Source organism: Brienomyrus brachyistius, chromosome 11, assembly GCF_023856365.1.
Source record: "Brienomyrus brachyistius isolate T26 chromosome 11, BBRACH_0.4, whole genome shotgun sequence".
Lineage (NCBI taxonomy): Eukaryota > Metazoa > Chordata > Actinopteri > Osteoglossiformes > Mormyridae > Brienomyrus > Brienomyrus brachyistius.
This window is the reverse complement of record NC_064543.1, coordinates 15,564,530-15,590,402: the sequence shown is the minus strand read 5'-3', so window position 1 is coordinate 15,590,402 and position 25,873 is coordinate 15,564,530. Positions and strand designations below refer to the sequence as shown.

Here is a 25,873-nt window from a genome sequence, read left to right as displayed (position 1 = left end):
ATTTGGTTATTAAGCAAATAGCCTGCCTCTGAAACACAATGCAACCGCTGAGCTACAAACTCAGAAAACAATGATGAACAGAGCAAAAAAAATTATAATTCAATAATAGCCATGATAAAATATACATGAACAAATGAAGACCCAAGCTTTAATTGCAATCTGGTCAGAAGAACAGATATAACAAGATCAGAATGGTATGACAAGAAATTAAAAAAGTATTTTGTGTAATATTCTAGGGCAGCATGGAATTGGAAAAAACAAAATATATCACACAAAAATTTCTATGACTGATTTGAATTGCATGGATGAAAATGACTGGAAAGCGCATTCAGCTCTCATGGAGCTGCGGTAAACTTTACACTGATTGTTTCAGCATATAGTAGGCAATCCAGAAAATGGAACAATCATTAAAATTGCAATGCTTGCAAATTTTTGTTACCTATGACAAAGTAAAAACATTTTAGTGAAACTTAAACCCCCTAAGTTCTGGATAGTATGAAGGTATGACAAAGCCTGATCTCAACCCAGCTGACTATTGCAGTCCTTGCAGTACGAGAATTGCATGTGCATAAAATGCTATGTTGGTAATAATATCACACATCACCTAGTCGTATAAAACGCTATAGCCATTTTTCAAATTCAGTCTAAATTTCGAGCCTCGCATTGTGATGCCATTTAACACCGGTACCAGTTTTTATGCCAGCGGAAAACCTTGAAGCACTTTACTTTTGGTACTTTTCTGAAAATAATGTAAATCAACTGGTTATTTCTGTTATCTATTAAATCACATCATTATTGTGTGACATTGTGTGATATTGTGTGAAGTAAGGAAGTAACACCTGAGATCCAGAACTCAGAATTATAATGTCACCATGTGAGGGCAGCAATCCTGCATTATTGACCAGTCTTTCATTGGTGGCTTCAAAGCCCTTGACAGTTAATCTGATGCTGGATCTACCCCCCCCCCCCCCCCCCATCCCATTTTCCCAGGGTTCCCTGCGGAGGGAGTTCCCGCCAAGCCTGGGCGGCAGTGACACGTGCCACTTCTGCCAAAAGCGTGTGTACGTGATGGAACGGCTCAGTGCTGAGGGGCTGTTCTTCCACAGGGAGTGCTTCCGCTGTGACACCTGCAGTGCCACTCTCCGCCTGGGGGGGCAGGCTTTCGACTCTGACCAAGGTACAGACAAGACTTGCAAAATGGGGCTGTGCTGATACTTTATGTTTACTGCTGTTGCTGTTGTTTTGTTTTTAATAATAATAATAATAATTATCATTATTATACCATCCCTTGGCAGGTGGAGGTATTTCTCCAAAGTTTACGGCTTTACAATAATTGTGTATTTTTTTTAATTAATCATATCAATACACAAGCTCAGCCATGCCCCTGCTGCCATGGAGACAGTGCGTAATTTGTCAGATAATGTAAGCCATTGTCTTTTCTTCCTGCATTACCATTTGTAACTGATACCTGTGTTTATAGGCAGGTTCTACTGCAAGCTTCATTTCGCTCAACAGAAAGCACTCATCAAGCACAGGAGGAGGACAGTCGAACTGCAGAAGGTAACCGGAGAAGCTTGCAAATGATCAGTATGAGCCGTTTTCTATTTTAAGCTCTGGAAGACCTTAATCTGCACAGTGACACATGTATATCAACTAGTGTAGCAAAATGGTCCTTGAAAATTTTCACAGTAGCTGACTTGGATGTCTTTAGATCTTAAGCGTGTAAATGTAAGGCCACTCCAAAGTGTGTCATGTGACTTTGTTTTAGGGGGATCAGGAGGTGGGAGCCCAGGGGGGCTCGGTGACGATGGCCCCTGATGGGAAAGCTCCCCACTCAGCCGACAGTATCCCGGAGAGCCAGCCAGCAGGTACTGCCAGCTCTTTCCTTAGGCGAAGCCTGATGTGGCCCCTGCACGTGACGTGGGCCCTGACGGAGGGGCCCCGCCGGCTGTCCCGCCGTCTCCATGGCGCTGCGCGGGCCGCCGGCCTCCACCTGAGGGAGCATGCGGAGGAGTACGGCTTCCTGTTCGAGCTGCTGAGCCTGGGCTTGCCGCTGCTGTGCGTGCTGCACGAGGTGGTGGCCCAGATGCTGGAAGAGGTCGGGCCCCTTTGCACCCACCAGCTGGTTCTCTGGGCAGAGCAGCAGTTGGGGGTCAATCTCCTCTGACAAGCCCCAGGCTTAAGGGTCCTACACCCAGTGCAGCACGGTACCTTGCGTTCGGATGATGGCCGTTATCTGACCATGTATTCAAGCACTTGCTTCTTACTCTGCTGGTTCAGATTCTTGGGATATTGAATCAAGCTGACTGATTGGCCTGAAGTAGATGTTATAATAATACAGGCTTTCTTTTCTATTGGGATATCAGCCAAACAGGAAGTGTAACCGATAGCTTCATGTGGTAACTAGCAAGTGCTTTAAAAGGCTGTTTGTGATCTTGAATGAATAAATGCACAACCTCTAGCACGGCAGAGGGTTATGTACACTTTGGGATGGTGGCTTTTACGTCACCTGTAAAGTCATGCTGTCCAGTTCAAACCAGGCAATCTGATACTGACTGAAGAACTATTTGTACACGTGGCTTGTTCAGCTTCCAGCCTCGATTTGTTTTTGGGCACAGCTCAGGTTACGGGTGTGTTTTTTTTTTTTTTTTAAACTAAAAAAGTAGCCAAAATCGACTCACTGAAAGCACTTTATTTGAGGAGCTGACAGGGCTGAACTTTCTAGATGTGACAGAGTCGGCGAGAATCCACCGGCTGCAAACGATGAGGAGCATGATGATGTTCCTCTGCCTTATAAACCGCCACGTTCTGACCAAAAACTTCTTACCCATGGTATTACCAAGCATTTCGCAATTGACAAACGTTTGTTTTTTTAGCAGCATTTAGCATTTACTATTTAGAAATGGTTCCTGAATACTAGCCGTGACCATAAATGTAAATATTTTTATCATGCACTGTATTTGTAATTGTTTCTCTTTCCATTGTTATAATATACATCATGCGCTGGACAACTGTTGACAGTTTTAGGACTTGTCAGGCTATAGGAAAATGTTTACACTCAAAATCAGGACTTTGCATATTGCTGTATTTTGCATCCTCTTCTGAAACTGATCAGTATTTTGCGATGTAAGATGGAGCAATATATTGGATTGCAGGGAGTAATGTCTTTACAGGTGGCAGTTTACATTGTACATCTTTGTACATCATAATACTGTACATTTGATAAATGCAAGTTAGAGGTATTCAGTGCACTTGTTCCCTTCTATTATCAAGATGTTTTGCAAATATTTTATACATGAAAGTGAACTCTTTGAATAGGGTGACCTGCTTGCTAAGATACTCCGTAAAATTTTTGTGTTATTAATTATAAATTAAGTGTTAATTGAGCACACGTACATGATAACAGAATTCAACATGTTGAACTGAATACTAGCATTTCAAATGCCACGATTGTCTGTTTGATCTCTGTGGGAGATTCGAAATGTCACTTAAAACGTCTGCAGTCATGTAAAACAGCTCAGATGTTCGTGTGTGTCTGTATAGACATATCATCCAACATCCATATTTGAAGGGTCTTTAACAGATATAATGTTTATCAAAACCATTCTGTTTTGTAGAGCACTGATGCCATTTTGTGCCTTACGTTCATTCAGCTGAACGTTGCCACATCAGTCACAGTAGAGTAATTCACTTTTGTATGTTGTGACTGGTATCCACTGGAGCGTGGATAAAATCATTCTGCTGCATGGAACGCAAGAACGTGTCTGTTGGGAGAACCAAATGATTTCATATGAATATTAAGCATTACAATCACAGGATTATCCCAAAAGAACCACCATATGGTAGATTCACTGTCTGAACCTACTGCTTGCACAGCGTGAAGCTAAATGATGTTTGTTAATTAATCATGCAGTCATGGTTTACTCTATTCTGTGTACAGGAATGTACTTTATGTGTAGCGGTGGAAGCATGAGATTGCAGGTCAAAAGTAAGAGGTTACAGTCTCGCATATTATATTGCCAAGATGCAGTAAAACCAATGAATTCCAATGAAAAAAGCCAGTAGCACTGTATATAAGGCCATGTTTTAGTAACTTATAAACCCGTTCACAGCAAATAAAAATGCATTCATAAAGCATTAAAAACATCAAAAGACATAACACGTTATAGCAATGCTTATTATGCATTATGAATGCATTATGAAGCTCTCATCTACAGTGCGCTACGTATATCTTTATAATGCATCAAAATGGTTGGTATAAGCATTTAGGATGTTTTTTACAGCATTATAAAGGTGTCTATAGTGTATTATATTTTTCTATATTCATAATGCATAATAAACATGACTATAATGTGTTATGCCTTTTTATAGCCATGTTTATAATGCATTATGAATGTGTTTATAAATTACTAAAAACATGGCCCTAAGTAAAGTCTTACCAAAAGGGATTATATACTATATTCAGAGGATTATAGTAACAGCACAGATATTATTCATGGAATGTTGAGAATATTCTGTCAGACTGTACCAGGCTATGTCTTCCAGACTCTTCATTTCACCCACTTTCTTATGGTTTCATGTTTATATGGACATTTCTGTGGCTCTTACTAATACGTGATTTCTACCTGTTCTCTTTTCTCACCTGTCCTTTCCGAATTTTCATAATTCCATTTTGTCCTGATTTACTTGTAGTTTGTTTCGAGTTTCCACTGCTGCAACCTCTGATTGGCTGAATCGTGACAGCAGGAAGGTGATGACCTGCATGGTCATGTGGTCACAAGCACTACTTCTGATTGGCTGCCTTCACAAATCAGAATTAACCATTCCAGAATGCTGGGTCTTGTGTATTAAAGCATGCAAATTCTTTTTGACACCCTGTCATCCACATTGTCTGCACCTTCATAACCTCTAAATTAGGGGGAAAAAATAGCAAATAGAAATGGCTGCACATTTTAGGAGTCAAAACGTATTTAGTTGCACTTTTAAGCTTGTCACACTAACCGGCATGTTCTGACCATGCATCTGCTTCTGACGTCCCTATCCTGCGTGCTGGAGGCCTGAGTGTCTGAGAGATGCTTGCTTGTAACATGCCCATTCCTCTTCACCTGAAAATAACCTCCATCACATCTCCGTGTCTTTCTGTATGTTCCAGAAGCCGCTTACTTTTCAGAAAGTCATGCTGGAGCTCTCTCTCTTTTTCCTTCTGAGCAAATTGGGATTCATTGCTCCTCAGAAGACCGCAATTATGCACATTTTTACAAAGCCCATAATCAGATTTGTCTTATAGATGTATGACTGTATTTTTAAGAATACATTTGAAAGCCTGTATTCTGCACAGTAGGGAGAAAAATGTTTTCCTTCATTCATATTTGAAACTGTACATATAAATAAACTGATTGCATCACTCACTTGCTTCATTTTTTTCATTACTATAACTGTAATGTTTGGAAAATGATGTATCTAAATGAATCCAAATAATATGATTATACAAAATTGTCTATATATCGCCTTTGCTAATAGTGTGGCATCGCCGCTTTTGAAGAAGACCAGAGCCGTCCTTTTTGGTGGACTTTTTTTTGCTGAGCGTTTTCACGGTGCGTGACCAGGTTTGCATTAGATGCAAATCATCAGTGCATTAGAAGCTTCAGCCACGAGCCTCTCACAGCTACTATTGCAGGCCGCAGCTTAGAGACCTTCCTGAAGCTGTTCAGCCTCTTACGTCCCAGTGGAAATATTCTGGGGACCGTATTCAGTCTCACACAACTTTATTATGATCTTATTGTGCTTTTGAAAGGAGGTGGAGCTCAGTGTAAACACTGCAGCCAGCTCAGATACTCCTGGGCTCCTCGCTTGTAATGCATGGTTAGCAACCCGGTCTGTCTGACAGGACCAGTCCGTTTGAGTCATTCATTCCCTCTGTTCTGCAAAGTGGTCAGCTACTGCAATGCAACAATTTCCCCTTTAATTTCAAGATACTTTTATTTCCATATTTATGGTCAATTTGAAAACCAGCATCTAGCACTTGATAAAACAATTGTCACATTTTGAAATGAACCATAATATTTCTTGATGCCTTAATACAACAGACCCACTACTGAAGTCTATGAACCATTGGGTTCCAGGACACAGATACTTAGAACCAGACAAAAGATTCTCCAAACTGTGATACTGTCTGGGGTTCCCTCTGTTCTGTTTCAGCTTTTTCTATCCCCTCCAACTGTGCCCCCGCCAGACCGTCAGGGTGTGATCATCCAGTAAAATGAAGATTTGTTCTCAACAGAACATAACATAGATCTCTGCATTTTCTAGTGTCATTCTTCCTTGATGTAAATGACAATTATGTAAAAAATGTTTGACAAAAAATGTTTTGTTACCCGCAGATGCATTGGAGAAGACAGACACACAAGTGTCAGCTCAAGATGCCTTCATTAGAGTGATGACTGCAGATCACATTTTTCATGATCATATCATACTACCACACTGGCTATGTAACAATTATTGCTTTTGACCTCCAAAGAGATCTAGAGGGGTCATCGCTTCCCAGAGTGCAATAGAAGTTTCTAGTGCGTTTTTTCATAGCATTGGTGCCATAGACTGAAAGCCAAGCCAGCTGGTCCACGATTCCTGCATTAATTTTTGCCATGCGCCTGACACACATTGCCAGCAGCGGAGCCCGTTTCCACTCATTAACGGGAACAAAGGGAATTAGCAGGGCAGTAATTGTATCCCCCGCCACCTGATTACAGGGTGAGGGCCGCTTACTTCCACATATAGGGGCGAGGCGCTTCCCAGCTACCAGGCTAGGGGCCACAGATGTTTTCACAGCTGCCTCTAGCGAGTGGAGATGATGAAATAACATTTACACACAGGGCACCCCTCCCCATCAGTCTAAACACTGTCCGATCAACATCCACATTCAAAACAGGTGGTTAAAGAAGGTACGACAGATGACAATGGGTTGCCTGTATGCTCATAATCATGTTTCATGCGCTGTAGTAGGATAGCTACAATCCTTTACACATCAGCCTCTTTCACATTCTGCCTGGTAACTGTATCACTATTGATTAGTGAAAATTTAGTGACAAAGTCATTGTGACACTACCCTGGCCTATCTTCAATCCACTTCTTTTCCCCTGTCAGTACACCGAAGATAGGAATGCATTTAAAGCACAGTCTGATTACAGTCCATCAATTAATCTATCAATCAATGCACCAATCAAGTTTGTCACAAAGCTCTTGATGAGTGATTCCCAGGGCAGGAAATTGTGAAAATTATTCCGTAAGCCACTCAAAGAAGATGATTATCCAGTACTCCTTGAAATAGTATCATGATGGAAGACAGTAACTGGGGGAGGGTGATTACAGCCCAGAGATCCGGGAGGATCATGGTCTGTGATCCAGGCAGGAGACTGACGACGGACCCATGCAACTGTGTGGAAACTGTGTCAATATACTGGGTCAGGCCAGCATGTGGGTCAATTCTCTAGACACCATTGGGGGCTGGTTATGTGGGTCCAGCTGATGATCTGGTAGCTCAGGGCCAGATGGCCCAAAGTGAGAAGCAGAAGGGAAAGCAGCAAAAGAAAAGAGGTTAGCCACATTAATGGGGTTTGTTACGACATAGTGGTGGAATGGTGGTAAACCAAGATACTGCAGTCAAAACCAATATCTCTTCTATATATAGAATAGATATTACAAATTTGGAAATATGACCCACCGGATTGTTTGTGATAGAGTACAGGGATGGGCGGATGTAAAAGGGACCTTACTGGGGAATGACAGTGGAGATGGGTTTTAGCAAAACAACAGGGAGGAGATGAAATGAATGGCAGGTTCAGCTTTACGGGGGGCGGGGGGGGGAGGGGGGGGGGAGGGGGGCAGATGGAGGGGAAGCAGAGTGAGGGTTAAAGCTGCTTCGGGGCGTCTGCGTGTTTCCTAGAATGAGAAATAATCAAACTCAGATTCAAGTTACGATGGGTAATAAGGCACAGGTGAAGTGAATGAATGTGTCAGTCACATCCCGCCGCCATCTTGTGGTGCGTTGATTTAAAAAAATGAATCAATATGCAAACGAAATCAAACTGGGGGAGCTCTTGTAATATATTTTTATTATTCATTTAGCACCTAAACCTTCTCAATGGAGTTTTATTTTCACCCTTTAAGATGAGAACAAATTTCCTTTATATTGGCAGGGTCATCGAGCTTGTCTTTTTTAATCATTTTGAGCCAATGAACACTAATAGAAGCGTAAAAACAACTAATACACACTTTTTTATTGCTGTACTTAATGTCCATAATGGATGTGAGTGTAATCCATGCAGCTTTATTGCTGTATGTGTCTGAAATGGGCCGCATGAGATAGATCCCTGACAGACAGAGGTAAACCAGGATCAGACCGAAAAGGAGACATATAATGCGTACAGCATTATACTCAGCTCTGAAACAATGGGCAACTGGTTTAAATCATATTGGTATGTTTCTTCTGTTCCAAAGCCCGTTCTGCCCAGTCATTGTCAATGCAAACGTGGCAACACGATAAGCAGGGGTTACCCCCAAATTATATACAGTATGTATGCCCATAAGAATTCTGGGGAATCAGAAACCCACTTAACATCTAAATCACTTAGGGAAACTACACTGTCCCTTTGCAAGCGAATTACATCTCAAAAGCAGATTAAAATGTGAAAGTTCTGTTACCGTGTTCTCATGTTTTCGGTTGTAATTATGCATGCCATGTTTTGACTGCTTATTTCCATCTCAACAGAATTTCCCTGTTTTATGCTAATAGGAAAAAGGTCTTCAACACATTCCAAGAATATGTCAAGTGGATTAATTGCATTTAGCATCAAAGATCATTAACATCTCTGAAATATCTTACTGTGTTGTTGGCATGTTTACCACAACCTGATTACTACAGGTTGCATAGACCTTTAATTATGATGACTAGCCTATATTTTTCTAATATTTGTTTCAGTAGGAAGTCAGTGTTTCAGATGGTCTTCCAGCTCACTGGATCTATCACACTTTTCTCTTCTGTGGTTTAAGTTGCTCAGATACTTAAAGAAAAAGAATTGAAGGTGTTAATCTGCTCATTATTTATCAGCCTCTTATGCAGTCAGTCTCAAGAGTGATTCGGAGTCCATCTTGGGAAGGAAGGAGTGAAACACACCCTGTGTGTGTAGCTTTGTATTTACCACATTGTGGGGACCGGACTTTTTAGTTTGTGGGGACGTTTTTCAGGTCCCCACAAAATAAACAAATTTTATAAAAACCTGTGAATGCAATCAAAAAAATGTCTAAAGTCCTGTATTTTGATTGGTTACCTATAGATAAGGTTGGGGCTGGCAAGGGGTTAAGGATACCATTGCTGGGATTAGAGGTTTTTCCTATAGAAATGAATGGAGTCCCCATAAAAATATGAATACAAATGTGCGTGTGTGTGTGTGCGTGAGTGTGTGTGTGTGTGTGTGTGTGTGTTTTTTATGTGTGCGCGCGCATACTCTGCCTTGAGCCCTTTGCTTTCCAGTATAAGATCCTGATCTCTATGATTAGGATAAAACTACAGTGGGTGGTTGCTGTAAATGGATGGGATTTGCAGATCTGCGCTGTTGCCATTGATGAATCTGTTGTGGAAATGCTTCTCTGTGTGGATCCTTTAGAGAGCTGCCCCCAGCCACTGGAAACGCAGGTCGGCATAGACACACATAGCGGTACTCGCCAGACAGGCTGGTCGGCCCCCAGCGCAACCACAGAGACTGTACAGACGCGTGTCACGGAAGTCACCCTTCAAGCGTAAGTGCTACATCAATGCCGTAGTTATTCATTCTGGTGCTGGTATGTCCCTACTGGTGGTGTGAAGGAGCTTAATGCACTCGCTGAATTCATTGGTGGTCTCAGGGCAGTGCGTGGTGTAAAGTGCTATTTCCCAACCTAGCCCTTATGGACCCCCAAACAATCCACATTTTTGCTCTCTCCCAGTTCCTGACACACCTTTACCAGGTGTTCGGTGTTCGTGATTGGTTGGGAGCTAGGAGGGAAGAAAAATGTGGACTGTTTGGGGGTCTCTGAGGACTGGGTTGGGAAACACTGGTATAAAGGACAGTAGGGAGCAGGATACGGAGAAGAGACCACACACCCGGCAGGTTATTAAGCTGTAAAGAGAAACTTTACTATATTTTGGAGCTGAACTGTCTTGGTAAATTTAGCATAATTGTAGGGTACTATTCATAAGTTGATTTGGGTAGTAAAAATAACCTTAAAAATGCCTAATAAAAACTAAAAAGGAACAGTAGACTACGGCTAAATTAGTTCCACCTTGACTTTGAGCGGGTAATCAGCCATTACCAGGCACGGGATCCGATCCCATCTGGGCGAGATTTCAGCAGTCAGCAAACACCTACTGCTCCTGTGTTCGTGGGCCCAGTTTAGCAGTAATGGAGAGGGGGTCACAATCTGTTCCTGCCTCTGGAGATCAAAGTTCTGGCTCTTCCTGCTCGCAATGAAAACCGCTTACAGATATAAGAATCGAAGAACAAACAAACCTTACTGCCTTTGAAATGAGAGCAATAAAGTGGAGCCGGGGCAGCTTTGAAAAAGCATCCACCCTCTCTGGGCCACCGTGTCATGTGGTTCCGAACGTGGGGATGCACAATTGTGGGCGGTGTGACATGTCTGCTTCCCTGCTCACCTCAGCTCTGATCCAGAAGGGTCAGATGGACCTGACATCACACATTCCTCATCTCTGGGGATCCAACGCAGATCACCTTGGCCTGCTGCAGGAGGTTTGGGGGCATCCCACGGTGAGTAGCCCCGTGAAACTCGCTTCCCACATGTCACCATGGCAACCAGGACAACACCAACCTAAACACTGTCAAAGGCTATATTCCAGTGAAGTTACACCCTGCCCAGACCCCTTTGCTGATAAGATACCACCTTCTCTTTCCTACCTCCCTTCCATATCCAGTGCCATTGAGAGGTCATTTAAAGCCAGGGTCTACTTACTATGTGCTCACAATTTCTGCTATCACACAGTGTCTGGGGGGGGGCGGCTGTGAGCCAGAGGAAGACATTAAACACATGTTTGATTTGGCATTGGTGTTACAGTGTGCTCAATACCAGTTGCGTGCACAGACCACCAGACATTTGTGGCAGGAAACTCCGCACGCTGAAGAGATCTTAAGCTCCCTCTGCGTCAGCGTCCGACTGTGACACCTCTCGCGATGTTCATTTCCAGTGTGACGGAAAGGCTCAACATACACCTTCGATCTGTGCCAATGAAATGCGATGAGTTAATCGCCTCTATAATGCCAGTGAGATTCATTTCCAGTGTAAGGAGTTTTCTGCAAAGGTATGATTTGGTACTAAGCAGGCTTTAGGGATGTTTCTAGAGAAAAGTCACAGAAATGTCACAGTAAAACGGCAATGTCTTGAATTCCCAAAAAGCATTCTGGGACATATATTGTGCTGTGTGTCCATCCACATTGCATAAAATGTTCCCCTTTTATAATTTATAATGCTTTCAAGGTAAATGCATTCATACATTATAGAAAGTATCATTTCATTTTAAAGCTGTAATTCCACAGCAGCTGTGATGCAGTTTAACTGCTGTATGTCAATGAGAGCAGACTTATCAGAGGGAATCCTTTTGCAGACTAGATAATGCCGTTATGAAGGCTGCAGATCAAGCCGAATGCGTGTTCACTTCTGGCTGCTTTTTAAATTCACTTTGCAAACAGCACCAATGAATTGACTTGGCTTGCAATGCCACCCACTGGCCAAATGGACTTTACATTCCTTATGATATTTCTTGTAAATGAATACATTTGCAAATGCGTAGATGTATCCAGTCCCCCTGCAACCCCTCTCCTTCTGTGGTTACTTGTCTGCACCCTGTTACACCCTTCAGCAAAAAATTTGGTATGAGGTGAGCCAAGGGGAAACGTTATTTAGCTGTACCAGATGTTCTAAGCTGATCTATACTCATCTAATTTTATGAAATGATTTGTAAACCATTGTTTTAACAAGATGCGTTGTGTTGGGGCTATCACTTTTCTCATAATGCATTTATTAAATTGATTAATTAATAGCACCTAATATTAAACTAAATCTGTTACATGCTACAGAGCCAATAAGCCATAGGCCAAGGTATTATTTTCATTATGTCTTCTCACCTTGATACTGATCAGCTCAGCTTCATAATTTGAATATAGAATTTGGAAACAGCAAGATAAGATATACATGACATGTATTGTTTTTCGTGACTCTGACCAATATGTATGCATGGATGGATGGATTTTTTCACTGCTCAAATTTCAGGAAACACTGACTTGCGTTAAATAACAGTGGCACTAGGGGGTGCTAACGGCCACTGAAAACCGATTTTTCCGTACAACAGTAGTCAAGGCTCGAATGACCAGAGTTTTCATGTATTTCCTTCTGGTACTCTGGCTTCCTCCCTTAGTCCTTCCTTCCTTAGGGCCTAGGTGAACTGGCCACTCAGAATTGTCTGCAGGATAAATCTGTCTGCGCAAAAGTGTCTCACAATGCACTGGTGTTGGTCTCCATCTTAAACTCCATGGGTCTTAGATAGATCCAGTTTAATGTAAACCCTGCATGGCATTTGTATGGGTGTTTAGAGGATGCCTCACTTATCTATGGGAAAAGGGCTTTGCTTTTCTGCTACATTAGGAGATCCAGTCTGCTGAGGAGGATTCATTCTGGACTCTTTATGGCTGCCTGGCAGTGTGTGGTGTGTAAACATTCACCCTGTGTCTTTTCTGCCAGCACTTCCCAGAGTCAGGGTAACTGCAGGTGATTGTGGGAAGAGAGCAGACCCCTGTATGGACCACTGGGGCCAAGGCCATTTGAGTAGAGAGACTCGGGACTTCAGGAAGGTCAGCTCCTGTTTCTGGTGATTCGCTGGCACATGTATCATCTGCCGCGGAATTCTGGCAAAATAAAATGAAAAATCGCTAAAGTTGTTCATTCTTTTGTAATGTGTCATCCGCCAAAAAATTGTATGTGCAGCACTCAGTTTTTTCTTACCACCTGAAGATTTTTCTATTTCTATTTTTCTTGTTTTCTGATTGGAGAACACATTGATCTTTCCTGTTGAAGTATTCCTAACATGAATAATCACGATTTACACGCATCTGATTCACAGCTACCAACAGCATTTTCATAAATGATTCATAATATGGTTATTGTCTTGTTGTCATACTGTTATGTAACAAAGGATTACTGTTACAGAATTATGTGTTTTTTTTTTATAAAATTCTGTTCCCCAGGTCTCACCAGGCAGCCCATTAACTCCCCCAGGATCTCCCAGTTTGTTCCTCTTTGAAAACCCCTTACATTCCCCAGATCCGTCACCCCCAGAGTGTCAGCCTACATCCGTAACACCCAAAAGTCCCAATCCAATTGAGGAGCAGCCGGATGAGCGGTTGCCATCTTCTGGGAAGAAGAAGCTGACAATTTCTCTGCTTGAGAGGGAGAAGCTTTTGCAGTGGGACTTGGATAGCCCTGATGAACCAGAGACCCAGGAAACGACAGAATCGGCAAGGATTTCTGGCAGACCCAGCGACCAAAAGGCCAGCTGTGAGATCTCCATAGTTCCTCCTGTCACCATTCCCACATCTACCCCAGCCCAGAGTCACCCTTCACAGTCACCATTCCAGCTGGTGGCTGATGCCCTCAGGAGATCTTTTGGGCATGGCTCACCTTCATCCACCTCAAATGCGACCAGAAGTTGCAGCTCCCAGAAAAGCAGGCCAACCTCTGAAGGCTCTTTCAAACTTAGCTCCCTCTTGTGGGGGAAGACAGGTTGGGACCACAATTCCAATTCCAAGGGAGGGGGACAGAATGTGCATCCAGGCCCATCACTGAACCCAACTGCGTTAGCCAAAGTGTCTAGTGCTTTAGAGCTGCCCAACTTACTTGAGAACGTCTCTCTGGGAGAGGAGTCTGGGAGGATCTCCAAAGATGACATGGCTATTGTGTCCCATAAGAACTTGAACGTCTTCTCCTCCCTGAGAGTCAAGAAAACTGACAGGATGACAAAGAGGGTGACTGGGGGTCAAGAGAATGACATCTGGTCCATGGTCTCAAACCTCAGACAGAAAGGTACTGGTACAAATGTTTGAGATGACAGAACACTGCATGTTAGCTTGAATAAGCATTTATCTGACAGGTCAATGTAAAGCCTTTAAGGTCATTCCATACAATAATTTAAGTCTTGTCCCTTCTACAGTTTTCTGTGTTAAGCTGTCGTTGCCACATAAAAACATTCTTTGGTGTGAGCTTATGTAGCATGCAGACTCAACATCAAAGGCAAGCAGACAACATGGGCTTTGACTCACGCTTTAGGTATCAGTGTCTGTTTGTCATCTCCCGCCTCCCTCCCCATGCCTTGGTCATTGAGAGGAGCCAAACCGGCTGACAAGCAGCCCTGCCCTTATCTCCCATTACTTCCTCAGCATCAAGCACTTAGGTCTCTCGAAGCCGCTTGCCTTTTAAGTTGAGTGATGGATCCTAACCAAGTTGCTCTGTGGCAAGGCAATGTGAGATTTAAGTTCATTCTTCTCGTCGCCTCTTTTGTTTCCTTTCTACCTGTTTGTAATATTTTTCCTGCTGTTTTTATTTGAACCAGACTCCCTTTGGCCAGTTCCCTTACACTGACCAGATGCCTTGATGTAGATACGAGTGCCAGATGCTACAGGATAAGCTACCTAGGGCTAATCTAACTAATAACTGGCTCACAATATTCAATCCAATTATGCAGAGAGTGAAGCTCACTGAGTGATTTAAGCCCGGTGCACTCTCACTGCTTATGCAATTGGAGTGAACAGATACCTAGTTTAAAATATTGAATTGGCAAGATTATCTGTTTGGGAATTAAATTATTTGTTCTGTGAGTGCAGTATGTCATGCTTGGGGACAGGGGGCATGAGAGTTCAGGATTTACTGTGACCAGCGATGCAGGATAAACCAGGCCACCTGTCGCTGCGCGCGCTGTCTGGACAATATCTGGCCGTTGGTGGCGGGACATGGGAAAACCACATTAAATGAAATGCGATTCGTATCAAGGAATCTAGCGATAGCTCATGAAATTAAGGAATCTTTATGAAAAGCATGATATTGCCGTGAAAGCTGAAAAAATTAACGCATGGAAAATGAAGACCACAAACCATGAAGTTAAATCGAATTCTCTTAGCTTTCATGCTCGGTGTCAGGCGTCTCGCGTCTGACACCCAGAGGCTACTTGTCATTCAATAAGGTAAGCAGCCCACTACGGGGGACCTGATAGACAAACGGATGGTTATGTAAGCGATTGATGGTGTATCGTTAACGACTGAAACGGGACATCCTGAAATACGATCCAGCGTCTGTGATTGGAGGATGGCAGGCTGCAGTCTCATCCTATGATGTCAGCCTCAGCTAAAGGTGTTTCCTTCTTTTTAATCATTTATTAGTTGACTGAATGTCAGTGTGTATTTCAGCACTATGCACGTCAACCACGTGAGCGTGAGATCCTGGACAAATGCTGCACTACTCCAACAGGTGGTGCTCGGGCTTATCTCTGCATGCAAAGAATTTCTGCTTTGGATATTTTGAAAAGAACAGTGACATCCTGTTAACTCCCACGCAGTACCTGACCAACTGAGCACTGACCAAAACAGAAAACGTTATTTTTGCAACAGGAGACTTGGGCTGAAATTTAATACATTTTTAGCAATTTCTTCAAGCACAGAGACACACCCAATCTATCCAATAATTCTCTAACTCGAATTGCAATAATTTCATATTCTAAAATAATGTATTTTTAAAAATGAGCGACCGTAAATCCTATTCTGTCAGCCACACTCCTGTAGTGTACAGGGCCACCAAGCCCAGGAAACATTCTTTGTTTTGTGTTAAAACGAAACAAATTAACCAGATAACCTTTGAATGCTATAGGTTAAATGCATAACCCTTATACATGTCTATAGCATTGCCTTCACTCATCGTGCTGAAATTGATTGGTCAGAGTATCACTGTTCGACGTTAGTTTAATTTGGGAACCTTGGTGTTCCTATTATATGTAACATACAAAGGGGCCCTATAATTAATTGTCCAATTACAGCCTTTCAGTACGAGTATGATTCTGTCACTTACACCTGTTTATTTAGTGTTGTATAATGTGTGGGAGACCGGTAAGTGGTAACATCTGTTCGGTTATTTTTCTAGTTAAACGCCAGTGTGCGAACCTCAAAAACTTAAACTTGATACGACCTTGGAGCTACATGATTGGCGTGATCTTGTCTATTGCTTTTTAAATAAGTACAGACATTCCTCTACTTGCGAATGAGATACATTCCGAACAGCCGTTCATAATGTAAAATGTTCGTAAGTCGTTATTCAACATAATTTTAAGGGTGTATGACGCTGGGAGTACGCAGGTTACGCTGCTGCGCGGTGGGAGTAGCGGCCAGAAGTCGTACTGGGCGGGATTGGCGCACAGAAAGAAAAAGTGATGTTGCGGACAGGAAACAGGAGCCCAACGAAAACAATTTGGACCTGCAGTCCTCTTCGTTCGAATGTCTGACAGTTTGTACATTGAAAGTTCATAAGTAGAGGAGCGTCTGTACTGGGTTTCTAATCATTTTTCTCAGCTTTATTTTAAGCATGTTTGCGGATGGAAGGAGTGTTCAACCTGCACCTTCATGGTCCCGTTTACCTTCTTCCCTCCTTGGTGCCGCAGTCTCCAGCCAGGAGCAGATGGGATCCAGTTCCTCCAGTGAAGACGAGAGCACCGTTAGCAGCCCGAAGGTGAAGCCTCTTGACCAATCAGATATGGCCTGTACCAGCAAGAAGTCAACAAAAAGATTAATAATAGGGACCATCTAATCCATAATGTATTAGAGAGGGATTATCATGATGCCCAGAGAAGCAAAGCATGGACCGGTCAGATAGGTTTACATAGGGATGGGAAAATCCCACCCTTACCACGCGCGGCCATTTCTACGTACTTATTTCTTTTTGGGCCTTTTAGAATGCTGATAAAAAATAACTTTAATGAAGTGTAGAACAGAAACCCAAGAGGTCTTTTTTATATCAAAATCAATATGAGGAGAGACATGCTTTTAAGCTGAAAAGGACATTAAGTGTGTGACTGATGGAGTGTCAGGTGTAATTGCCTGACCCTGAAGGACAGTTTTGCGATCGGGTTGCAGAAGCAAGCGCCAGTGCCCTGCCGCTGGAGGGACGCATTCTTTAGCGGCAAAGGTCGCTGTACAAATAGGGGGGCAGCAGGTGGCGTAATAGTGAAGGAGCTGGCATGTAGATCGAAAGCGCCGTGTGGTGTGTGGTGATTGCACCATTGAGCGAGGCCCTTAACCACAAGTTGCTCAAGGGATTGTTGACCCTGCTTCCGGAAATGTACGGTGCTTCGGATATAAGCGCCTGCTAAATGCTTCACCAGTTTGGATTACATTTATGTGCTTATCAGTATGTAAGATGTCATGTGGTGCCTCCTGCAGGACAGTCCCTCTCTGAAGCAGAAGAGGAGGCAGGAGAGGACCATGCTGCAGAAGGCGCGACAGGAGCAGCTGAAGCGGCTTCATAGAGCTCAGGTGCAAAACACACGACCCTCCGGCGCGACTGCGACATGGAGCCATGATATTGACCTCGCCGGTTGCAAAGTTTACTTCCCACTGATTGAATTATCGAAAGCAAGCGTGTGGTATATGGCTGCATTACTGTGACACGCTGAGAAATCAGGGCATGCTGTGGGTGGGTTTCATGCGCAGGTCATCCAGAGGCAGCTGGAGGAGGTGGAGGAGAAGCAGAGGACTCTGGAGGAGAACGGGGTTATCTTGGAGAAAATGCTGAGAGGCGAGATGGGTGAGTCCTGCATAATCGGAGCTGGTGGGACATTTTGCAGGGTTTTAAGACACAGGAGGGGTTTGTGTGGACTGGGGTGGATTCACCGGGGAAAACCTCCATCCTTGTATCCAAAGTGCTTCTTCACCATTCTTCACCTGCTGAGGGTGCTGCCCGATCTTTGCGGCCTTTTGAAGTCACATTGTCCCTTTACCCACTTGAATGACTTTATCGGAAGACACCTGGACAGGAACACGTTGGGATCAAGAAAGGATTTAACCTTTTGTTCTTGTTCCACTTCAAAGTACTCGTGGATCTGAAGGTTGATGGGAATCTAAATTGAAGGGAATTAAGTGCTCTTGGGTTGGGGAAGAGAGTCACTACTTAGGCCCTCATGCCCCTGTAGTGAGATGCAGAACTCTTCATGTACTCTTTTGGAGTGAAGTGTACTCTCTTCCAGCCTTCCTAGTGTACAATCAAACTTCACTTCCCTTTCAGAGCTTCATCGATTCACCCATTAGACCGGACACGCTGATCCTTTACTTCTGGCCAAGGTCGTAGCGCTCAGTGCAGTCGTCAGCATGAGTGTGAAGCAGGGGGTGGCGCAGGGTGGGGTCAGGGTGCCCTCTGTGGACCCAGCAAACATCCCATACGTCTTATATACCTGCCAGGGGTGGGGTATGCCGCTTGAGCCAGGGTACAGTGAGGACAGAGCGGCCTATCGACTGATGGTGGGTGGGAGGGGCTGCCCATACGAGGGTGGGGGAGGGCGGGGTGAAGTCAGTGGGTACGTGTGCCCGGCAGAGCTAAGGTCTCAGCAGGGCCCTGGAGCCCTAAGCTCAGATCAAAGAGATCAAACACCAGCCCAGGGGGGAGCACTAAGAAAAACAGGAGCCTCGCCAAGGATGAGGGGCCGCTGTCTCTCGGCGGCCGGATATGAAATCCTACCTACCGAGCGCGGAGATGAATTTCATTACCTCCAGTTCATGCTTCCAAAGAGCAGGAGTCCTGCTGCGCGACGATGAATAAGCGCGGCGACATTTACACATGCAAAACGGGGCACGCGAAAGCATCCGCTATATAAAATACCGCACGTTATACCGCTTATCCAAAGCAGGCACTGACATATAGGTCATGTGACGTGGGAAGCGGGCGCAAATGGGATGTCGGATTTCTGAGGCCAGAACACGTGTCCTGCACCTCCGCCGTCACCCGTCTCCACTGTCTCTGCGGATCACAATGGCACAGCATGAGGCATCTGCCGGATAAACGGGAATCCAGTGCGGAGGTCAGCCCTGAGCGGGAGAGTTCCCCTTTCCCTCTCCGATTCCCCGTTGAGATGAGGCCAAATCACTATGTGACTAATGATTAAAGTGGTAGAACATTTATTGTCATTACTTTAATGGCTCGGAACCAAAGGGGCCGGAGAGGCGTCGCTCTTCCCTTGGAGGCTTCAGGGAAGGAAAAAAAAAAAAAAAAAAAACGGGTTTACGGATTGAAATGATTTGCATTCAAACAAAATTACAATTTGAAGTTGGAATTATTCTGAAATTACGGCCAGGGTAATGGGCCTCCTGAAAAGGAAGGTAGGCCGCGTGGGCTTTCAAATGACGATGTTTCATTATTTTAGCATACCGTGGAATATGCAGCTTGTTGTTAAGTCAAACCGTTCTTTTAAAAGGAAAAAAATGGCAAAATACTGACTGCGGCTGCCCCTTTTCAGCAGTATTTACCGATTGAATTGGTACGGCGTTGCCTGTGGATTTGCAGGCCGCATTGCACCGCGTGCTTGTAGCAGTTGTATAATCCTGTTCTGAGGCGCGTTTTGCCGTTTTGCGCCACCCATAACGTTTGGCACGACCCTCAAAACCCAAAGACAAAAGCATCGAATTGTAGCACAATGTTCCTCTTTCATTAAAGCGCAGACCTCATTGCGCTGCTGGGCAGGAATGTTTGTTTCGGGTGTCGGGTTCAGTGCTAAACGCCACGCCACACAATGAGTCTTCTCATTTTTGACGTAGTGACCCGATCGCCAACTGAATCCCACCCCCGAGTCTCCAGTACAGTGTGGCTTCACGGCAGATTTTACCACACGACTGTATGGAAAATGTTCTTTCTAGTGACAGCCTGAGGCAAGACAGTGTGCACTGTGGGTCCTGTTTATACAGCTTTGTTCGGATAATTGCGTTAATGGGGAGGTGTGGGTGGGGGTGGGACGGGGTGGGGGGGGGATGGAGGGGACACACAGTGAATGATCCTTTGTTAACCGGCATTATTCATGAACCCAAACTAGTTTGAGAAGAGATAGGAGTAGGTGGGGAAACAATAGGCCAGAGATGAATTCGAATTGTATAAATGATCCTCATGTTCTGACAAGAAACAATGCATCAGTGCGTCCCTTGTAATGTGTTATTGTTGTATTTTTTGGACTGAAAATAAATGCTGCATAGTGCTCAGAAAACTTATTCTAGTGTACTGATAAAGATAAAATAAGATTTTTTTAACAAAAACAGTTACCAACAAAGGAAATAGATCAGTCCCAACAATGAATTAATTATTCCCCAAAGAAAATAAATGATGATGATGAACGAATAAATAGTACATTTGGAAAAGAGGAAATAACAAAGACAAAGAGAACGAGTGCCAGAACATTTTCTAGGACAGTACTGCTCCTGGACAGTATTGCGGGGCTCATCAAAGAAAGGGAGGGGGTTGGTGAAACGACGCAAAAGTAAATTACAGAAAAAGCCGTTTAGCGGACATTGCACTCATACGTTCATAAATCTGGATATTTTTATGAAGAATTTCAAGTTGCAACCTATCTGAAGGGTGCAATATCTTTAAAATGATTTTAAATGTTTTTGTCGTTGTTATTATTTATTGCTGGTGCTGTTTTATGAACAAATTAGCAAATTAATCCATGAATTGCTTAGTATCTGATGATGGATCAGTTTCACGCCAGGTTTGTTGCGTACACTAAACACAATTGTCCTGACGGGGGCACTGATGTCCAGAAACTACTCTCTGCGCGCAGAGGTTACATTCGCCGCATTTTAGACCAGGGGGTGTTTTTCGCACATGGATTACTCGTTTAGCCGGATGTAATTGTTGACGAATTGTTGACGATCTTGGATCTGTCGGTTTTTCCAAACTTTTGCCGAATGTGTTGTCATAGCAACACATCCAAATCCTCGAACCAGTGGCCTGTACTACGAAGTGGGGTTACTTGCTTATTGGGGTAACTTGTCGGATTTAAGGTACCACAGTTTAAGTGGACTTAATATTCGTTCACTTACATTTTGCCCAGGCTACCTTAAATCCGACAAGTTACCCCGATAAGCCAGTAACCCCGCTTCGTAGTACAGGCCACAGTTTTGTTCTACGTAAACAAGGATTAGCTCACACACTTAATCAGTGTCCGTGCATAGAAATCCATTCAATCATGGCCTCGTCATTCATGGATGGGCAACCAATTGATATTGGTGCACAAATTATAAGAAGATAATATAGAGAGGGTTCTGCATGATCGACAAAATACTTTATTGCTCGCGGAGGAAATTCTTTTCGAAAGATACAACTATAGCCAAAGGGGAATATTGCACCTCAAAGATTTATTAGCACCTTATATGCAAAGCCAAACTAGGCAAAGTCAGGCTCTCACAATCACACAGACAGTATGCATTGCTTTGTGGTTTTTGCAAGTGGGGCTATACTGTAGGCGATCCGGAAAGCTGCTGGAGACATTGTTGCCCATTGTTGCCAGAATTGTGGCCCGATACTTTCAATAATGACGACACAGTTGATTTGCACAAAGTTCACATTTATCACTAACACACACACACACACACACACACACACACACACACACACACACACACACACACACACACACACACACACACACACACACACACACACACACACACACACACACACACCATCAGGGGCGGCATGGTGGTGCAGTGGTTAGCACTGTTGCCTCACACCTCTAGGACCCGGGTTTGAGTCTCTGCCTGGGTCACATGTGTGTGGAGTTTGCATGTTCTCCCCATTTCGTCGTGGGGTTTTCTCCGGGTACTCCGGTTTCCCCCAACAGTCCAAAAACATGCTCAGGCTAATTGGAGTTGCTAAGTTGCCTGTAGGTGTGCGTGAATGGTGTGTGAGTGTGCCCTGCGATGGGCTGGCCCCCCATCCTGGGTTGTTCCCTGCCTCATGCCCATTGCTTCTGGGATAGGCTCCCCGTGACCCAGTAGGATAAGTGGTTTGGAAAAAGGATGGATGGATGGATATATATCATCATACCCCTCTAATAAAAGGTCGTGCTCGGATTGCGTGAAAGATTGCGCCCTGTTATTTTGACATTTTGTGGAAGCCAATGAGAGACTTGCCGATCAAGTTTGCTAGACTCGACATATAAGGGCTTTTCAAGCAGCGCAGGCGCACGCGATCATCTCGGATGATTGGATCCAGCTAGACTAATCTACTCCTCTGGTGCGTTTGAAAAAACGACTTAACAGGATGAGTTTCACCGCCATTAACTTATCCGAGATGAGGCTTCTGATCTTGGATGATTTAAGCGACGTACGGAAAATACCCCCCCCAGGGCAGAGTCTGGCACGCGCCACCGTGCGCAACACGCACATTCTGAATCCCGCTCCTCTCTGCTCGCTTGAAGACGGCTCCCCCTGCGATGAAACCGAGCTTCTGCAGACCTGGTACAGGCTGGTCCTGGAGAAGAACAGATTGGGAACCTATGAGTCTGAGCTCATGATATTGTGAGTAAAAGCCAGTGAATTCACCTGACACAACACAAAAGTGAAATTAGCAAGTGCCCTCTGTTCACCATTCATTGTCTTATACTTTTAGCACAAAAATCCAGCACTTATCTATTAATTAATTTAGTATAATTTAATCATTATGTAGAGTGAATATATACATGAGCTTATTAATGATTATGATGATAATAATCATCATAATAATAATAATAATGATGATAATAATGCACTAGGCTCCCTAAGTTCATACGCATATTATATTATAAAGGAACATGGAATATAATTAATGTATTAATGTCTTCTTATTAATATCCTGTTTAGGCATATACTACCCACCATTAATAGTCATACATAATTGATAAAAATCCCTAAATTATAATTGCTTTTATGTAGCCTGTTAGCTAGCAGTCTGTTTATATATTATGTTTATATATTCCTATAGCATGAGCAGTTATGAAAGATGAAGGAATTAATGGTTGGGTATGTTATTGTATTTAATTGGTTGTTCTCCTTATTTAGCTTTGACACAGCAATGGCCTTTTCCCATTAATTCTTTTGCCCAAGTATCTGGATTCCATATGTTGGTTATTCGACGCGGACTCAGCTGCCCTGAGCACGTTGCTTGTGGTCTCCTCTGACTGTGTCTCCCATTAGTGCACAGGAGCTGGAGCTTGAGGACACCCAAAGTCAACTGCAGCAGAAGCTCTGGCGTAGCATGGCCGTCGAAGGTGGGCAACACGCACCAGAGGGCCGCACACATGTGCTAGAACACCGTCATCGATATACCACTCATTTTGTGCTCCTGCTTAAAGCCCTGATCCACATCATGTGCAATTTGTGTCGCCTAATGATTTTGAAATGTTAGGTAGCATTTCTGTCTGGTTACTAGTTCTGCTCAAAAGCAATTGAGCCTAATACCGTCCTTCTTTGAAGCTTCTGCTTGTAACAATAGTCTCAGACTGAAAAATGCACAAGGCATGAATAGAAACTATGATTTCTTTTAATTATATTCAGAGTATTTTTCTCAGTGATGAAAACAGCTGAAATTTTCCCATGGGTTATTAGTGATGTCATTGCAGTATTATGTCTGAAAATTTTTGGTATGACGAGATCGATACGGGGGAATTAAAAGAAGCCATTGTACAATCGTTCTCCTCCGAAGAGTCATTAAGCTTTGAGGCTGGGAAATAATAACAGACAGGTAGTCTGTCGATACCGTTTCCACCTTATCCATGGAAACAATTGTGAAGAATGCCTCGCAGTGGGTGGTCTGCCTTTTAGAAGTACCTCAGCACTTTACCAGCTACAACTGATAGCCTTTATCTGTGCTATAGTTACACGATCCTAGATTTTTTTTAGGATTTCAAATATAGTCAGTGGTATTATTACATGGCATGTTGTATCTTGTATAATTAATTAGAACTCAAGCGATCCAACCATCAACCCATCCAACATAAAACAACAGATGCTATTTATTGTGCAGCCCTAGATTTTAGCAAGATTAGTATGATACAGGAGCAAATGTCCTCATTAAAGGAGCCAATTCTGTAAAGTACAATTATTTTTTATTTATCAGTGTGAACTGCCTTGAAAAAAAGGGTTATACTTCGGATGAAAGATCCTCATATTTGGTTATTCGGGAACATTATTTGATTATGAAGATCCTAGTATGTCAGCCATAGTGTTCCATGTCACCACAATCCCATCTGTCCTCCACTATAGACTCCAGGAAGAGCCCCCAGGAGCTGTCAGAGGAGCAACAGATGTTTGCCGAGATGATGAGGGTGGTGGAGAAGAGGGATGCGCTGGTGGTTCTGCTGGAGGAGAGGCGGATCAGCGAGAACACCGACGGCCGGGACTTGGAGAGCATAGTGCACCAGTTCCACTGGACTTGAGGCGATGGGCACAGTGCGTCCCTGTCGCTGCCCATCGTCTGCTAGCCAGAGGCTGTGCGCCTTGTGTCAGACCTGACTTAACCACCATAAACAACGGGAGAATGCACGTACCTGACATTTCTGTTTATGAGAATGCACTCAAAAGATGCTAAATGACCATGCAGGACCTCCCTAGTTGGCCTGCTTCAGAGGTTCTGGCACCTTTCTTCTGAGTAGACCTCAGAGGAACTGGCTACACTTGATGACCATCTGACTGTGCTTGCCTTTGCTGTAGAAGAAGAAACGAAGCAGCATTGGATGGTAACAGTACCGCCTGCTCATTTACTGTAAACATCGACTTCTGTTTTTCAGATGGGACAAGTTAAGTGACATTTATTAATACTAGGCATGAGATCAAGAAGCATGTCTTCCAGCATTTACCCCCTCAGCTGTTCGTAACATAATTGATATTGTTTTCTGTCAGGTAACTGCCCAGTAACATCATAGATGATCCTTATTTCCATCTTTATTTATAATAATTGGTTTTGTGAAAGTGACATTTCAGTTGCTTTGCAATGGACTGATAAACATTTTTCGCATTAATTAAAATATCATAATTAAAATTACACCAGAATCAGAATGGCTTTTATTCACCGAACACATTGACAATAATGTACAAAGATTTTTTTTCCTGGTTTTGTACAGTATATAGAATCAGGCATCTAGATCATTAGGAGTGATAGGGTATGTGACAACATACTGTAAAGGAATATGTATATAGGTAATTGCAGAATTAAATTACGGAAATGGGCAAATAAGGAGTGTGGTGCAGAAGAGCAGGGACGCAGTTCCGTACTGTGGAGTGTTTGAGTGTCAGGTGCAAGGCAAACATGTAAAGTGCAAGGAGTAGATCAATAACTAAACACCGAGTCTGTCTTGGAGCTCGACAGTGTGACTTATTCGCATTATAGCTTAGAGTTAAAAATGTTTCACAAAACACTCATTTTCGCACATTTCCTCATTGGATCTCCTAAGCATTCTGTTCTATAGCTGGGGGTGAAAAAAAACTTTTAAAGCGCTATTTTTTTTTTTTACAAATTCAGATATTTATGGTATATGATTACTTTTTTGCGACTTGCTTTTTCATAATTTCATTATTTCTTGAAGGTGACGTTGGTGCCACTGGATGTGGATCCGAGTCCCGCCGTTGCTTAGCGTGTGTGTAGAGTTTGTAAATTCCCCCGACATTGTACTTAGTTCCTCTATGCACAGGTTTCAGTATACAATCCAAAGAGAAGCAATTACGTTAACTGGCATCTCCAAATTGCCCACAGTGTATGACTGTGTGACAAACTTTACCCAGGA

General features: G+C 43.4%; 1 protein-coding gene across 6 annotated transcripts in view; it reads left to right on the top strand.

The window, feature by feature from the left end:
- The window catches only part of mical2a (microtubule associated monooxygenase, calponin and LIM domain containing 2a), a 61,688-nt gene extending 36,577 nt beyond the window's left edge, over positions 1-25,111 (top strand). Inside the window, exons 23-35 of one of the 6 annotated variants that reach the window (XM_049030383.1) lie at positions 991-1,177; positions 1,481-1,560; positions 1,769-1,868; positions 9,660-9,792; positions 10,693-10,799; positions 12,784-12,862; positions 13,286-14,121; positions 16,739-16,806; positions 17,517-17,609; positions 17,787-17,880; positions 22,463-22,634; positions 23,289-23,362; positions 24,357-25,111. In XM_049030383.1, the coding sequence (XP_048886340.1) occupies positions 991-1,177; positions 1,481-1,560; positions 1,769-1,868; positions 9,660-9,792; positions 10,693-10,799; positions 12,784-12,862; positions 13,286-14,121; positions 16,739-16,806; positions 17,517-17,609; positions 17,787-17,880; positions 22,463-22,634; positions 23,289-23,362; positions 24,357-24,529 (2,196 nt within the window). In that variant the 3' untranslated portion in view covers positions 24,530-25,111. Of the gene's footprint in view, positions 1-990; positions 1,178-1,480; positions 1,561-1,768; positions 5,409-9,659; positions 9,793-10,692; positions 10,800-12,783; positions 12,863-13,285; positions 14,122-16,738; positions 16,807-17,516; positions 17,610-17,786; positions 17,881-22,462; positions 22,635-23,288; positions 23,363-24,356 lie in introns of those variants that run through there. The other 5 variants (XM_049030384.1, XM_049030387.1, XR_007400651.1 and 2 more) reach the window with 5 other exon arrangements.
- The last annotated feature ends 762 nt before the right edge of the window (positions 25,112-25,873 follow it).